Source organism: Bombus vancouverensis, chromosome 2, assembly GCF_051014615.1.
Source record: "Bombus vancouverensis nearcticus chromosome 2, iyBomVanc1_principal, whole genome shotgun sequence".
NCBI lineage: Eukaryota > Metazoa > Arthropoda > Insecta > Hymenoptera > Apidae > Bombus > Bombus vancouverensis.
The window spans coordinates 20,481,263-20,498,168 of record NC_134912.1 but is presented as its reverse complement, the minus strand read 5'-3'; the positions used below and the strand labels follow the sequence as shown (position 1 = coordinate 20,498,168).

The window sequence follows — 16,906 nt, the reverse complement described above, 5'->3', positions numbered from 1 at the left end:
CGTTACTCGTATCAAAAGGTTTTCGTTCAGCATCTTGTTTTTCCGCATTGCACGCTTTTAGTTTTCCTGTGAATTATTTTGCCGATAGAATCTTTATGGTACTACTACGACGCTTTTGGTAATTGATAATAAACGAGTTAGACGAATTAGAAGACATAAAATATATTTTGTGCCCTTTTTCAAAGAATATTTGACTCGTTCGTTTGTATGTAATTATTTTCAATTATATTGAAATAAATATCGGTAGGAACATTGTGCGAAATAATAAGATAAATAACGATCAAATTTTAATTGTCCGAGGTTGCGGAAGTTACTGTTTTATATAAGAGTGCGATGTTCTATGTAGTATTATGTTTGATCGTTAAAATGTGTTTATCAGTCATTATCGATCGCTGCTCGAACTTCTCAGTTAGATATCTTTTTCTGTATCTGAACGATATTATCTATAGGTACACGATGAAACGTTTGAGAAAGATGGAAGAACGCGAAGACTGAAATAGGAAATACTTTAACGTACATTTGAGATTAATTAGAAGGATTCCACGTTATAACCGGCAAATGTATTCACAGTGAATCTATATATATATATGCGAAAGATCAACTACCACGGAAAACACAAAAGGTTAATAAACGAACTGTAAACCATAAACCATAGGAACCATGAACGCGTTAATCAGTTTAAAATATTTCAGCTCGTTTTTTGGAACGTTTTTTTTTGAAACGTAACGTTTCAGAGTTTCAAAACGGTGGTCGAAATTAAACATGTGAAATAATAATTCGCTCATTGTCGTGTATAATCGATGGAAGCAGCGATCGTTCGCATTAATACTTTGCTAAATGAATGGTACAAACGGAGCACGAACGAGATTATCAATGATATTTTGAATATGATTAAATAAAATAAAGCAGTACGCAGGGAATTCTCGCTATATCGTCGATTTATCAAACAAAATATACCCCAGGAAACCGATAATAAGAATATTGTACGAGCAAAAACAATGAACGGTCAAATTGACATGTAGGATTAGAATGTTCGAACGATGATCAGCGCGACAAATTTCCAACCGAACCTGATATATGTTAATTTAATAATAAATATCGCGTTACTTGGTACTCGTTGACGCGAGAAACACACAATCAGAGATATGGGAATACATGTTCCATCTGTCGTTGCCAGATCCAGTATTTATCTCGTGTTAACGATTCGTTTTACGACAATGTGTGCAGCGTGACGTGTGATTGAAATTATTTTTGGGGATAATAGCGTCCGCGCGCGACCGGTTAATTAATTCGATGCCTCCTGCTAAAAAATGGCATTACAAGTGAGAACGACGGAAATTACAGATGCGTTACGTATTTACGAAGTCGGTGGCGGCTTGTACATTAACTCCGCATTTACACGGGTCAATTAGCTCCGCGATGAATAATCGTATGAATAATAAAACGATTCTTTCAACGCGATATTGATGTTAAAAACGAATTTTCCTATCGCCGATAACATCATCTTCGATCAAACGAAGGACCCTAACGTGTCGTCGCAAAAATGGGGCAAATGAAGATTTTAAATGAAAAGCTATTTATAACTCGATAACAGTTTTCACAGTTTCTCTCGTAAATCGTACATTTGCGAATAAATTTATAAATTTCATTGAGCGATGTAGGTATATTTTTATATTGTCAACTATGATTTTTCTTATGCTGTCTGAAAATAAGTATTGGAACGAATACAATACAGCTCGAAGACATTGAGGTATAAGAGTCAAGTAAATATTTTCCAAATTTTATAATGACTACATTTATCGATTATAAAATCCATCGAGAGCAGTACAATAGAAATTTCTTCATTTGGATTTTAGTAATATCGAGTAATATTATGTTGTATACTGTGTTCGGCCAACCGGTTTCATTTAGTTAATTCATTTACACGAAATTATAATTATCAATTTCAGTTTCTGCCTATCGTTATTCGAAGAGCACAACAGATTTACAAATTTTATTCAAGTTACTGTATTATGTATAAGAAACAGTAAAACTTTATACTTTTCCATCTTTCTAACAAATCGAGAAAGAGCTGCTTCCATTTAATAATGCAAATAGTCTGTACAACGACGTAATATCAATATTTGTCCGATTAGATTAAACAAGCGTCAGAATTTTATAAGCATGGGTTCTACCAAAGCATCCAATTTATGACATGTTGCGACATAGAGCGACCAACGGATCTTTTTCTCAGCGTTATCTTAATAACTTGAGCCATTCTCTAATTATACGCGGAAAACACGTTTGTTATGAATGGCGATTTAGCCCTTAATATCGTAGCCTTAGCCTTAATGTCAAAGCATTAGCAGTCTGCCGATAAATGCAAGAAAGAGACAGTAATTCCGGGGATGCATTGTTTATGCAGAAATTACGTATTTGCGGCTTTATAAGGAACACCCGGTTCCCTCGATGACCTCAAACGTTGCAACGATGTACGCTTTGCTGTTCTTGATTGCCTTTGGTTCGCCGATATTCTGTGCGGTTTCCACATATGGTTCGAGTGAAGTTTATTTTATAATTAATACTATTTGCGTTATATATTTTCTGCAAGATGGCAAGTTTGAAAGATTGCGACAGATTATTTGAAAATTTGTCCAGTTAAGTTCGATCAATGTTCCGATAATAAATTAACGTGTTGATTATTAACGAATTGTTAGGTATATCATGTGTGTAGCGATTCATTAAGATACATTGTGTCTTTAAATAAAATGAAGTGAACAGCTAGTAATTATGTGTACTATGTTTACGCTTATGTTGAACAGATGTTCGTTTTAATTTTTTTATAGTATCGGCGCATCAGTTACAACATTAAATTTTCTTATCGTGTTTAATTCTTCTAGTTAGCTGCATAAAACATAGGTAGGATATAGAGGTATCTTTTTCGAAATTAACAAATATTTCATTTTATCCGTTGGAGGCAGAAATTGTAACTAGATCCATATTTTCCATATCCCTTAAACTTTCAATTAAATGTATCGTAACTTTCTCTTCCGCGTAATCAAATTAATATTTTCTGCAAATAATTAAGAAAATTAATGGAAAGACGCGGAAGGAAACAGAGTTATGCGGAGCGCGTATCAAAGGAATTAACCGAGCGAACTTATCAACGTATCGATATCGCGCGAAACGCATTAAACGATTCGTCTGATTTGAATGTTGTACAGCCGATTACGGAAAAAGAATCGTCTCGGAGTCAGCGAGATTCCCGGGACCGGCAGAATCCAGGATTATTGGAGGGGAGAAGGTCGCCATAGAGGAATATCCATTTGCGGTTAGTATAACGTGCGATCGATCTTCACGGTCGATTTGGCATTTAGAAAATCGTTGCCTCTCGTCGCAGGTCTCGTTGCAGAACAATGGTACGTTTTTCGGTCACCAAGTTGAGCATTTCTGCGGCGGCGGTATCGTCGGGGAAAAGTGGATAATAACGTCGGCGCAGTGCGCTCTCAGGCAAGATTAATACATACCGCATTCTCGACGAACGATTTTCATGTGCACACGATTCGTACACGCGTCTTTCCTTTTTTTCTTTTTTTTCATTTCCTTTTCCTTATCGCTTTACAGGGTAGAAGTGAAGGCATTTCACGTGAGAGCGGGCACGTCGCGTTATTACGAGGGTGGTGACATTTATGGTGTCCAAAGCGTCGTGATACATCCCGCTTTTAACGCAATTAATTACGACTACGACGTTGGTCTCGTTGAGGTAATACATTCTCGCTTGTCGCGTTACTGTACGTGTCATCGCTATTTAGTGACCGCTACGAGTGTCAAGATATTATCGAAACGAACGTTGAAAGCGGAGAACGTATCAAAAGGTGTAATTAATAATCGATTCGTTACTTCCAAAATTAGTTTTTTTACATCTTTGATATTTTTGTTAAAAATGAAACTTCGTATCGGTTGTAATGTGCACTTTGCTGTTAGTTATCTTCGTTCGTAATCGTAAATGTGTATTTTAATTCTGTGATTCATTTTATCAGTTTAAATTGAATCAGTTTGAACACCGTGAAATGGTATTTAGCGTCACAATGCATTAAGCAGAAACAGACAGTTTAAGCGTTAGAATCTATCGGAGATTACACTTTTAATTATTCATGGCCACTGAAGACTATTTCGTCTATCGTGATTTTCGATTTCGTTGAATTTGAATCTCCCTTAAATAAATCCTAAAGTCAAACAAGAATCTAGTAACATCTTGAAAAGATGTGATAATAATTCAGTAATAATAAAATGAATTATTCGACAGATATTTCGCTTTCACCTCGTTAAATAAATCATCGATTACATTTATCATTTATTATTTCCTGCAACATATACTACACTAATATTTCTTCTGACGTAGCTGTCCGACAGTATAACGTACGATAGCACGAAGCAGCCCATTAAATTGCCCAAAACACATTCGATGATCGACGACGATTCGCTGGTTAAAGTTCTCGGTTGGGGTATATTCGAGGTAACTACAATCTGAAAAACTTTCGGATTAACGTGTTTCGAAACAGAATATAGGAACGCTGCCGTTTATTACAGTTATTCGGTCCGGTCTCGGACGTACTTTTGCATAGTACGATGCGGAAAATTAATAACCAGGACTGTGAGGAAGCTAGTGGTGGTGACTTATTAACCAACAGGATGTTTTGTGCCTTATCGGACACTGCTAGACCCTGCGTTGGGGATTCTGGCTCGCCTCTCATTTTTCAGGGCACATTATTCGGTGAGTTTGAATATTCGTTAAAATTTGATCTCCCTTTTCTTCATAATATGGAGCACATTCTGTTTGACTGATCCATTCTTGAACATGCTCGTTTCTTCAGCCGTGTGTTTTAATTATTTTAAATCGATATCAATCGTGTCTCATTTCGATATTCGACACGTTTATCGATTATGAGCGACGTTGTTGACATTTACAGGGGTGGTATCCTGGAGTCGATCATGCGACAGGCAGTATCCAACTGCTTTTACAGCTATAGCAGAACTGAAAGATTGGATCACCGACATAACCAGTATATCTTGATTTCCCGTGTATTCGAGATCGTAACGCGATGTAGGATATATTACGACTCACTTGTAATATTTGCTGCATTGTAATGCAGCTTCCTTTGTGATATTCTGAAAGAATTTCAAGTTCCCGTAGATTTTATAGTAGAACAGTCTTCTTCGAAATGTCTTGAATTTGAAACGCATCTTAAAATAATGGAGAATATGTGAATTAATTTTTCAGGAGAGGTAAATGTGTGGTATCATCGATGAGTAATATCACTGTATGAAATATGTATTGTAAAATAAAATATGTATATATCCTGTATATATAATTGCACGATATACGTGACGATTTTCTCTGTTTTCCGTTTTTCTCGTGCGAGAGTATGAAAAGAATTTTACTCGAAGCTTGGCTGCAAACGCTTTATTAGAAAGTCATAAGCAAATATTGAACGTAGCATGCAATGGATATTGTAAAAAAGTAACGGATTCTGTATTGCAAAATATTTAGAAAGTTGATAGATGACTCAGTCGGATGTTGATATTCTGCAAAAATTTTCGAGAAATCCAAGATGCGATAAATTCTATATTATCGATGTCTAATCCCTATCAACAGTGGCATCGCAAAAATATGTCATTTTTATACGAGAAATTAAGTATGTTAGGTATCAGTCGTGTCAAATTGTTTGAAGAGACGAGATATTAATATATAAAAACGGATAGAGTAAACACGGTAGATTTTTTGTATTCCGTAATACGTATAGATTCATTTTATGCTCCACTTAATATTTGATTGTAACTTTGTAATAAAATGTTTTCAGCTAAACTCCATGTAACTTCTTTTCCTCCTTTTTCGTCTTTAGATCATGTTCCTACAACGTGTTGAGAAAAGCAAGAAATACCCTGTATATTTTTACAATCTAGTGAATTTGTACGAACATTTTTCTTATTAGAAAATCAATAAAACTTCAACAAGAATTATGAAGATATACGAGGTGTTTCGAAAAAAAGCGGGAGAAAATTTGCTGAGAAATAGAATGTTTTAAACATTCTGTGTGTCGAGAGATTTATCGAAGCAGAGTGTAGAACGTACGAGACAAAATATCGATGCTCTTCTGCAGGGAAACTGATAGAAATCCGTATAAGCCGAGAAGAGAAACATTTCCCAGGATGACATTGGAAAGACACAGAGAAAGAGAAAGAGAGAGAGAAAGAAATGTTTAATTTCGAACCTCCTCGAGACGTCGCGGCGTGAGCTGATAGCTTTCGACTGGCCATTGCAATAATCCTATTAAACCGCAGACACGATCCAATAACTTTTCTGTCACTGGCTGCTTGCACCGTCATCCGTTCGACTGTTATTTTTATTCCGCGATCCAGTGGTCATATTCGCTCAGGATACGGATACGCGAGAAGCTAAAATAAATCAACGCTGGATTATCATTTCCTTTGACAGCTCAAGCGACGTCATAATTAATGGTAAAAGGTAATGGATGCGAGTAATCGAGATTGGTAAAGAATTGGGAAAAGAAGAAGGAAATTAGGTAAACATATGAGAACGAAGAAAATTGTGCACAAAACAAGATGCAACTATTCTTTATATTTGATTTTGTTATTGAGAATTATTTTTCCGGGGTTGATAGCGATCTTTTATCAAATAACGTTCCAAGAAAAGGAAATTAATTGTAATGTTAAGGTTCGTACGATTTCGAATATTCAACTGAAGAACGATAAAAGGTAAAGTCGAATTCAACGATTTTGAATCTTATATAGCTTATATAAAATTTCGATCTTTTCGTCTACTTTCGCCATCTATTATTTATTATCCAATATATTTCGAAATATTGAACGCTCGAAGATTGTTCGCATTTAACGATTTCAAAGAGTAGAATTTATTTAAATAAACTAATTTTATAAAAAATATAATTTTCTATTCTAGCACAACATTATTTAGTACACTTATATATTTCACCTCACGAACAAAAAGAATTAGCGTTTCTTGTCAGATTTTTTCAATTTTCCTTCACAAAACCAGAAGAAGAAGAACCATATGGATCTCATAAGTTGTAATAATCCTTAATCCCTTAAATAACATAATTTCTGAAATCGATGAAGTAGCGCACAAAATATAAAATTAGAAGGAAATATCACCCCTGTCACGAAACATTCTCGCCGTTTTTCACTATCAATTTACAAGCGCCAATTGCCAACGACGCACTATCTGTGTTGAAGTTATCCGTTGGAAGTATAAAGTAAATCGTTCCATAAATAATTTGAAGCAGCGATTCCTTCGATCTTTTTTGTATCGAGAAAATCATTGAAAATCGTTGGAGCAATCTTGGACGAGCGTTTTAATTTTCGTCGATGCCAGGTTACCGCGTCTCAGCGAACCGCAGGATTAATCCGAAAACCATGGCTCCGATTCAATAAACTTTCCGACACCTTATTCATTTACGAGCGCTAGTCGCGAAAGCTCGTTTCACTCGGTCGACTATTTCCGCAGCGTCAGAGGACAAAGGAGAAACGGTTCGATACTCCGCGCCGGCGAGGATGCGGACGAGCAAAGATGCCAAAGATGAGAAACTACGGCTGATATTGAATTAACCTTAATGCACCGGTAATGTCATCGCGACTATTGCGACAGAGTCATTACGTCCAAGTGACGCAATGCGTATTACGCGCCTGTTACAGAATGGTAGCGCGCATGAGAGCGTTGCCTCGTTTTGGTAAGAATCTTAGCCAAGAGGCGCATTAAGCTGGAAAACATTGCTCTCTCTGTATCCAAAAACTGACAGTTGCTGGCGAGGATATGGAAAATTTATGGTAATGGTCGCTGTTTATATTTTGGGTGTAATTATTTAGCTGGTGAAATGAGGATTCGAGGATTGCTTTTTGTAAGATATTTACTTGGAGAAACGTATTTTGAGAATAGTGCATTGAATATGATTTGTACTGAGAATTTGGTATTTTAAATCCCTTAATATATAAATTTCTCTTTGATTTAACAGTGAAACTGAATAAACTTTTTGTAATAAAAGACAATTGAGAATGAAATTCGGCGTACAATATATATTTTTTATAACGTAATATGGATGTACGTACTTTTTAGTACGAAGTATCGTAATTTGGATCTACAAAGAGATCAAAGGCTAAAATAATCGCTTAAATTAAAAACAGTCTAAATTAATGTTCGCATGTGTGACGGGTATGTGTTTTAAGTAGTCGATATTTGTAATTAGAAAAGAAAGTCGAAGAGGAGAGCATATAATTATCGTTGGAGAGTGTATTAATACTTTTTACCGTCGATTTGCGTTAGTATGGGTATAGCGAGGAAAAGAATTTATTTAAATAGCAGTACCTTCGATACAGTTGATAGATCTATTACTCGATACATGCATAAATAATTTTATTATACTTACGCATGTTTGTGATTATTTCTGAAGATTACCGTATTAGTGTATTTAGTATTTCATTCACATGTGTGTGCTCGAAGTTCTTGAATTATAAATACTCGTATTTTTGTATTCCGATACTCTGTTTGATCAGCTGTGCCGATACGAGTTGTCGGCTTTGCCCAATAATTTATGACTAATATTTAACTTTTTAATTTTAGTATTACAAAACTGATAAGTGGAGATCCGTGAGATAGTCGTTTCGAGCGTTTGTTGCGAAAATAAATAAATACAAAGTATTTTGCTCGTATTCTATACTAAGATAAGTAGGACATTTAGCAATTCCACCAAATGTACAGTGACTGGAGTAAATATCCGAATACTTAAGACATTTTCTACGAATTTTATTTTCATCTTAATGAGACACGACTATCATAATTATATCGGCAAAATTTGAAATGGGCTTGAATCGATCACCAAAATCTAATATTTGAACAGCCAATTACCCATTGTACCAATAAGCCACAATATTACAATAGAACGATTTCTGCAACGATTGATAATCGTTGTTAAATTGTTACCTAATAATCAATAACAAAATTTTAAAAAATGTCATACGATACACGTAGCACATTCATAAAAGCTTTCCACGAGTATGCAAATACCTTCATGAGTCATCGTACATCTTTTACTACTTGTAAAGGTTAGTTACAAATCTCGCCGTCCTATTGTATCGATGCTTCCAACGAAGCATCTTAGACAACAGTTTCGACCTGCCTTTCACGAAGTATCTCGCGGATAATCAGACTTCTCGTGGGGGGAAAGCAAAGAGAAGAAGAAAGTCGTGTCACGAAGCCGTGGAGAAAATAGTCGGTGAGCCGGCTTTATCGCGAGCGTACGATAGGGGAAAGGAGTTTCTCGACGAGCAATGAAGCCGAAATTTCTTCCTGTGGTGGCTCGATTAACCTCTAGAGCGCGGGGTGGTTGATAATCACTCCGTAGAAGGAAGCAAGTTGCGCGGCAACATCCACAGCACGACTAGGACATATCAGAATGCGGTGTCGCAAGAAGCCACACCGTCGCCGGGGACACTTATTGCGACAATTTGGCAAGATCTTCGGCAATATTAGCGTTGCTTCGAGTTATCCCACGCCCGGAACACATTCGCCTGGCTCTTTTCGGTACGTTAGAAACTTAATAATATAAAACGAAGCAACGAGTGAACAGCGGGCGCGCACAATGAAGAAACCGGCCATCTTGAGGTTGGTGCCGGTCGCAACTGAAGAAATAAAAGAGAGGAAAGCTGTAGGTAGAGACCAGAGTTTGCACGGTCTGGAGATTGTATCGGAATTTTCTCGGAGTTGACCAAGACTACGCGAGCTCTGTAATTACTGTTTGCTCCCGCTGAGAGTGCACGGAATGGATACGTTCCGGTTGTGCCGTGCTTTATCGTTTTTGGTTCCATGCAATGATCGTGATACGTATCTGTTAATATTGGTCCGTTATATACCGTGGCGCAGCTCGCTGGCAGATTTGCATATTTGCTGCTACGCAAATAAAAGGTATTATGGGGCAGCAAAGAACGGAGAGTAAAGAACGAAATGGTTTCGTATGAATGGCCGTTGCGTATATCTTGTTAACGGAGAAAACCTGAGTGGATAATAGCGATCGCTATCAATTATTTTCGAGTGCAGCAACAAAAGGCATATAGGTAATAATTCTATAAAAATATCGTATACGGATATATTCGCGTAGGACCTGACGAGCAGAGAGAAATTCAATGATGTAGAGGTAAATATTTCTGGACTTTTCTAAAGAATTAATTTTAATCGCCGATTATTTTATTCGTCAAAATTTATATACATATGTAATTACAGATATTAATATATAAATATCGCAATCTATTGGAAAGTTATTGGATACAAATGCATACCGTTTGCGCAGAAATAAGTCACGAATGGTATATACCGATTATTTCAAATCTTTCGATAAACAAAGAGATACAGACTGAAATTTTATTCGAGTAAAATAGTCCTCAATTTTCATTCCCCTTATTCCTATTCTTTACGATTACTGTCTCGCGGCAAGATTTCGCTTATAACTTTCATTTCAAGTTGGAGCATCATCGAGCTCCGAAATGTCGCTGGTTTCGGTATATGGCTACAATAGGGGCGCGTTGGATAATTCAAAGGACATTCGTACCGTTCGCGAAAATCCACTCGTACGATGGTCCATAGATGCCGCTCCATTCGAGATCCGAGAATATCTCGGTGGAACGAGCAATATAAATGTACGGAGTTGCTGAATAGAACGGAGGATGTCTAGTGTGTTTCTCCGCCGTGTGACCGTTTTTCTTACTTTACGTCGTTTAAGCGGGGGCGATGCGGCATGGCGTGGCGTGCGGCACGCGCTAACGAAAATTTAAAAGCGTTATCAGACGGGATGCTCGCGACTTCTGAAAGCGGGGACACTCGTTTAAGAGTGGTTCTCCGTGACAAATTCCTGATTTGCAACTCCATCCCGTTGGCCGTTTGTCGGCGCGCCGCTATAAAAATTTAACAACAGACGAATGGCACGCATTACTTAAGATTACGCTTGCCCGCTTCTTTGTAAGACTTTAACGTTCCTCCGTGTCGCTTCTCACTGTCGCTTGAAGATAAATAGATGCTTTTGATCAACGAAAATGAGAACGTTTCAAATAGATTGTTTTTGTATGCAACAATTGACGGTAATATATGGCATTTAAATTGGACAATTATATGTCATATTTCCAATACATCAACCCAAACATTTTATCTTTTCGTTCAATAACATACAGGAGCATTCAAATAGATGGCATAAATTTGTTGATAATATGATATAATCTTACTCGATTGATCTAGAATATCACACGTTTAAGCAAATCCACGCAGAATCTAGATTTCTCTATAGAACGTATCTAATTTCTTCTTCGATATAAGAACAAATAAAAGTGTCCGGCTTCGAAGAATCCTCGAAGCATCGGAATACCACTTTCATATTTATCTTTTACAATTCATCCACAACGACGATGTTTCCATGTAATTTGCCGTTGTTGGAAAATGAGGAACGTCCTCCGGCCGAAACCAACATCGACGTTAATGCGATACGCGATAACGCGACATAACGCACCCGATGCAATATGTATTTTGATGCATAAATCATAAGCATGATATTAAAACTGAGAGAAGCGAGTCCGTTGGGGCGGATACGTGGACGAATTCGCTCCTATATATCGGCATACGTTTCGAATCCATCGAGGAAGAGTCGAATCCTAATGTTGTATGAAAAGTAGCCAGCCAGCGACCAGACGTCGTTTTCAATCCAGTGATCTTGCGCATTATGTTTCACCTATTGATACTTAATATCTGTACACGTTGCAACTTTATCCGGTAAGCGAGAAAACACGATATCGGACCTACGGATGGAAATTTAGTGAAACGAATCCGTTTCTAAAAGAATGGGCATCGAGAATATCCAAATATTTCTCTTTGCAAGTACGTTTAGGCAGGGATAATTAGTCGAAATACCGGACTGCGCTCTCTGTATCGATATAGACCGACTGAAAAAGTGGAACGAACCGGAGAAACGTAATACGCGCAAATTTAAACGTACGTACAGTTTTTCAGTGGACGACAGTTTGACAAATCCTCCTATCTAGGTCGAAGGTAGCGTTTTAATGTAGATACATACGTACGAACTGATATGTAAACATGGTACCTCTACTGGATAGTTTATTTAAGTAGACTCCACGTGCGGAAATTCTGATATAAAATTTATCATTCCGCGCACGTAGAGATCAAATTACAGCAGAACTGCCAGTATTGGTATTCCTGCTATCCAAATGTTCCGGTATTCGAACATTCTACTACTTAAACGCTCCATTATCTAAACAGTTCTTCGTTACTCCGATGTGAAATCGATATTATAGAGGTCAACACCTTGTGTATAATAGGACGTAAGAGAAAACATATAATGCTATCTGTAGACTAAGATACGGTTTAAAAACTAGAACGCGATAGTAGTGTCAGAAAAGTTGCAAGATACGACGCTGTTGAAGACACTTTCGTCTTGAAACATATTTACCATTCTCGTATATACACAAATATATTTAGCAGGTATTCAAATGATCTTATTTTTGTCTTTCTATTATATCGCAGACCTTTTGTTGCATTTTCAAGAACATCTTTCTCAAAACACAACTATATCACGATAACTATCTCCTTTTAATTACAGAATTTTCATCCAGAAACACTCTTATACGATCAATATACGCATATTTGCATCACGATCTGAGAAACACGGTGATCTAACTACTTTCGTCGTAGTCCCATATTTAACAAAAAAAAAAGTTCGATATGTAATTCGATTTCCGTTTGTCAAACAGAATCGAACAAATATTAGCCGAAGTACTTTGGTTTCGATTACTACAAACTTATCGGTGATGCTTCTCCAAATTGTTATCAGCATGTATTACGTAGAAAATGATACGTCGAAAGGCAACCCAGTCACTCATAGTTCGAAATCGATACACGCCGAGTGCTTGCTTTGAAACAGTACACAACGACAGGGAGCACGCGGTTAAGCAGTAACCCGAATCAGCCGAAGATTTACGATTCCGCGATTGATGTATACGATCACGGAGATTTTGGCAAAGTTCCCCGACGACATGATGTGCAAATAATCCCAGCAGGCCCCCCGACATTTCGCCTCTGGCCGTCTGCTTCCTTCTATTTCACTTGGACGACCCTCGCAAAACCAAGCAGTTTGGTGGCTCCTGTCGTGCGTGACATACCCACAGACGAGATTCCACTCCGTAGTGCTATCCCTCCTGCTTAGCTGTTGGAAATATGGCATGGTCTCGGCAGTAGGAATACGAACTATCGACTAACACAATTCGTCCACTGCTAGGACAGTTTTATCACTGGGATGTAGAAACCAAGCACTTAAGGCAACAACCTTGGTCAGAAGATAGTGGCGGTTCAAAGCTTGAGTTATTCTACTTACGAAGTAAGATCGAGAAATTTAAGAGTCAAAGTAAATACATATATAGCAATTATTATGTTGCGTGTGTACGAGGTTCTAAAAACGTTCGAGTTGAATTAAAAAATGTGAAATTTAGCGGAAGATTAGGAATTAATAGCCATTTAGATTAAATAAAAATGTTATATTTCTAATTAGTTTGGTGGCCCGCATGACGGAGAATTTGGTGTTCGCGAAGTTGACACGATTTTAAGAAATCTTCGAGTATAATTTTTGGTGTCAGGGATTGTGTAATTAGTTGCTTTCTTCTACGAAATACGAGCTTGCCTCCTAGTAGGTGCTGTTAACCTACATCGGCAAGAAAGGGTCTGAAAATAAGATTTTCAGTGGCTAGAAAAAGTTAAGACACTGTGCTTTCTGCGGTTCAGCCGAATAATTGAGTCAGCTCTTGTCATATTGGCAAACGTTTGAATATCCATGAAGACTACGATTTGTTGATACCAGTACATTAGTGTGGTAACTTAAATGGGTCTTAGAGCAAGGACGAGTAATGATGTTTTATTTGGAGTTAAGTTTAGTTTAACAAGCAATACTCGACACAAAAAACTGATTACAATATCGTCGTACGTCTTATTATCATACTCGGCTTTCAACTTCCCGATTCATACTTTCCGGCTCCTCCACTCACACTCTGCGGTTTCTCCACTCACACTCTGTGACTTCTCAACTGACTTCTCCACCGACACTGTCGCTTCTAAACTGATTCTTTGACCGTTCTAGCATCCCTTTGTCTTTTCTTAGGTCCACCACGCACGTGTTCCGCAGACGATCGTTGCCAGGGTCACATAGGCCTTTTCTACAAAACTATTCAATTTAAAGACCGACGACACATTGATGGACCCGACGGCGCCTCGGCTCTCGCGACATTGTTCGTGGTTAACTTGATGTTTCTTAGGCCCTTTTTCACGATACTACATTAGTACCTTGTTATCCAAGGGTAAGTATTTAAAGACATTGGATCCCAAGGTCATTGAATCCTATATCTCAAGAATAGTGCACTCCGAATACTATCAATCCAAGGCCGGTGGACCATAAATACTAGAATCATGAGTTCATCGAAAGCTATTTTTTAAGGAGTTACCTGGGATTCTATAATCTCAAAGTTCCGATTCTACTGTACAGATTTTAATGATCTCAGGGTTTACTTTATGGATTTTAATGATCGCACAACTTTATATCGTATGTGGTCTAGTGATTTTGGTAATTTCACATGAATTCCAGGGACATCGAGATATCGTACGATCTACTAATCCTCGAAACTTAGTGTATGTGTCTCGACGCTTCAGAGTTCGGGTTATCTGTGTCTCTAGATATGCAGAATATTTGATAGACTTTGAACTATTGGTCGCACGAATATTGTCCCATTCCAATCCAAGTCGCGTCAGCGAAATTCAACGATGATATCTATTGGCAAAGTCGCGATTTTTTTTTTGTCACCGTTTATCTTAACATCTGAGCAAATGCTTCAAAGGGCGATGCAATCCGGTATCCGGAAGCACGTAAAATGTAACGATGTGACGGCTAATTAATTACAGAGCGAATGGTCGTTTGATTTACTAGATAGAACCGCGAGATAATTTACCCGCGACCAATTTTATATTTCAGCTGTCCACAACCGAATTCCTGCTAGCCTGCTAGACATCCTTAAAATATTCGGCGTACATCTGCGTGATATTACGTAATATTATTTGTAATAAAATTTAATTAACTTCGCCGTCGCCACAACCACCAATGTCACGAGTTTCTGCATAATATGCGATGGTAAATTACATTTGACGTAGCATCGCGCAACGCTCATTTCTATCTACCATAATAACGCAGAATTGAACACGATGGCGTTATCGACGATTAGCTTCCGTGCCTCGTTAAGCCCACTAGTCGTGTCTCATATTTTTACGAAACTTTTCCTCGATTCTAGCTTCAATTCCCAACGAGGCTCGCGACCAACTATTCGCTACCGCGATCGATTTGCTGCCCCTTGTATTCAAACCGCTCGTGCACGTATCGCGTCGCATCGCGAACAGTTATTTCCCATGGCTGTCATTGTCCGGTTAAATTAATTCATTAAAACTGACAGGCTCTGCAAATGCTGACGAATGGAATTAAAAAGGAAACACGACCGATATGTACGCATATCAGCTCGATATTTTCTCCACGTCGATTTTATCCTATAGCGAACGAGAGGGCCACGAAATGTGACTAATGTTTCGTTTACCGTAAAAAGCGATGTGTTACAGCTCGCGACAGATTTTAAACGATCGTTCGAGCTTGTAAGAATTTCCGCTTGCGAGAAATATTTTTCTCGAAAGTATTTAGACACTCGCTTACTTTTGAAAAAATGTACTTTAGGTAGAAAATTACGATTGTAAATCGAGATACAAATGGAGATTGTGGTCGCTATAACTCGCACGAAGTATAATACATTATACGTATACAATGTGCAATAACAGAACTGATATTTGTAATCGTAAAACCTTGTAGAAGTGTTTTATTATTCGATGATTATTCATTTTTGAATTACGAAATGTGAATGAATTTGATTCACGAATGAAATTTCAAAATCTTTCGTACAATACGTACGATATATTCATAAAATGTTTCTATAGATGTTCGTATACTTTTGCGAGCTACTGTATTTATAAAACGCATTGTATTAATTAAAACTTACTTTCCAGGCTATCCAAATCATTTCAATAAGCAAAATCTATTAATTGTAAGTTCCTTTTACATCTGTTTGCGAGGTGAAACGAAATTGGCTTGTTAGCAGACGTGCGGGTAGCTGGTATTTCGCACAATCGGATTCGTGTTTTCAATCTACACTTTACAAGTTACACGCTGACGGCGCGGCAGCGTGAATGTCTGTGGCAGCGGTCGAACGATCGAGAACCGACATACGAAGCGCGAACCTTGATTATTCCGGTGGTTACTTCGCGGAGTTTCCCAATCACTTACGAAGCGGGATTACTCGTTCCAGTTTCACGTCTCAACAAATTTCTCTCTCATATCGTCGTAACATATCATACGAAACTCCGTGTATGTACGGAGAGGTAGGATTACGATCATTCGAAGATCTAATCGATCACTTTTTCGCGGATAACGTGGTCATATGACTCTCGATGAAAAACGAAGATATTCATGATTTTTCATTGTGCCGGAAAATTCGTTGCACTCCGTACCTCTTTCGTTCGTTACAAATATTAAATTATAATATAAAATTATATACAGGGTAGTTGGTAACTGGTGATACAAGCGGAAAGGGGGTGATTCTACGCGAAAAAAGAAGTCGAAAATATAGAATAAAAACTTAAAAATTTAAAAATTTAAAAATTTAAAAATTTAAAAATTTAAAAATTTAAACATTTAAAATTTTAAAAATTTAAAAATTTAAACATTTAAAAATTTTAAAAATTTAAAAAATAACGTCAATCGAAACA

General features: G+C 37.4%; 1 protein-coding gene and 1 long non-coding RNA gene across 3 annotated transcripts; one reads left to right on the top strand and one right to left on the bottom strand.

Moving 5' to 3' along the window:
* Positions 1-2,421: 2,421 nt before the first annotated feature.
* On the top strand, positions 2,422-5,181 carry LOC117160108 (trypsin-7). The gene is made up of 6 exons (XM_076626209.1): positions 2,422-2,539; positions 3,204-3,489; positions 3,604-3,742; positions 4,382-4,495; positions 4,570-4,753; positions 4,950-5,181. The coding sequence occupies exons 1-6, from the start codon at positions 2,449-2,451 to the stop codon at positions 5,051-5,053; spliced, it is 918 nt and encodes a 305-aa protein (XP_076482324.1). The 5' UTR covers positions 2,422-2,448; the 3' UTR covers positions 5,054-5,181.
* LOC143303965 (uncharacterized) lies at positions 4,201-7,593 on the bottom strand. 2 transcript variants are annotated; one of them, XR_013060619.1, is made up of 4 exons: positions 7,462-7,593; positions 6,252-6,435; positions 5,105-5,223; positions 4,201-5,014 (listed from the first exon to the last, which is right to left on the bottom strand). It is a non-coding gene; the product is annotated as an uncharacterized LOC143303965 (long non-coding RNA). The 2 variants fall into 2 exon arrangements; XR_013060611.1 differs by lacking the exon at positions 7,462-7,593 and adding an exon at positions 6,992-7,107.
* Between the last annotated feature and the right edge of the window lie 9,313 nt (positions 7,594-16,906).

Bases quoted from the DNA above. Each gene is read 5' to 3' on its own strand.
- LOC117160108 (XM_076626209.1), top strand. From the start codon at position 2,449: ATGACCTCAAACGTTGCAACGATGTACGCTTTGCTGTTCTTGATTGCC. The intron at 2,540-3,203 runs GTGAAGTTTATT...AATGTTGTACAG, and splicing joins GGTTTCCACATATGGTTCGA to CCGATTACGGAAAAAGAATC. The intron at 4,496-4,569 runs GTAACTACAATC...CGTTTATTACAG, and splicing joins TCGGTTGGGGTATATTCGAG to TTATTCGGTCCGGTCTCGGA.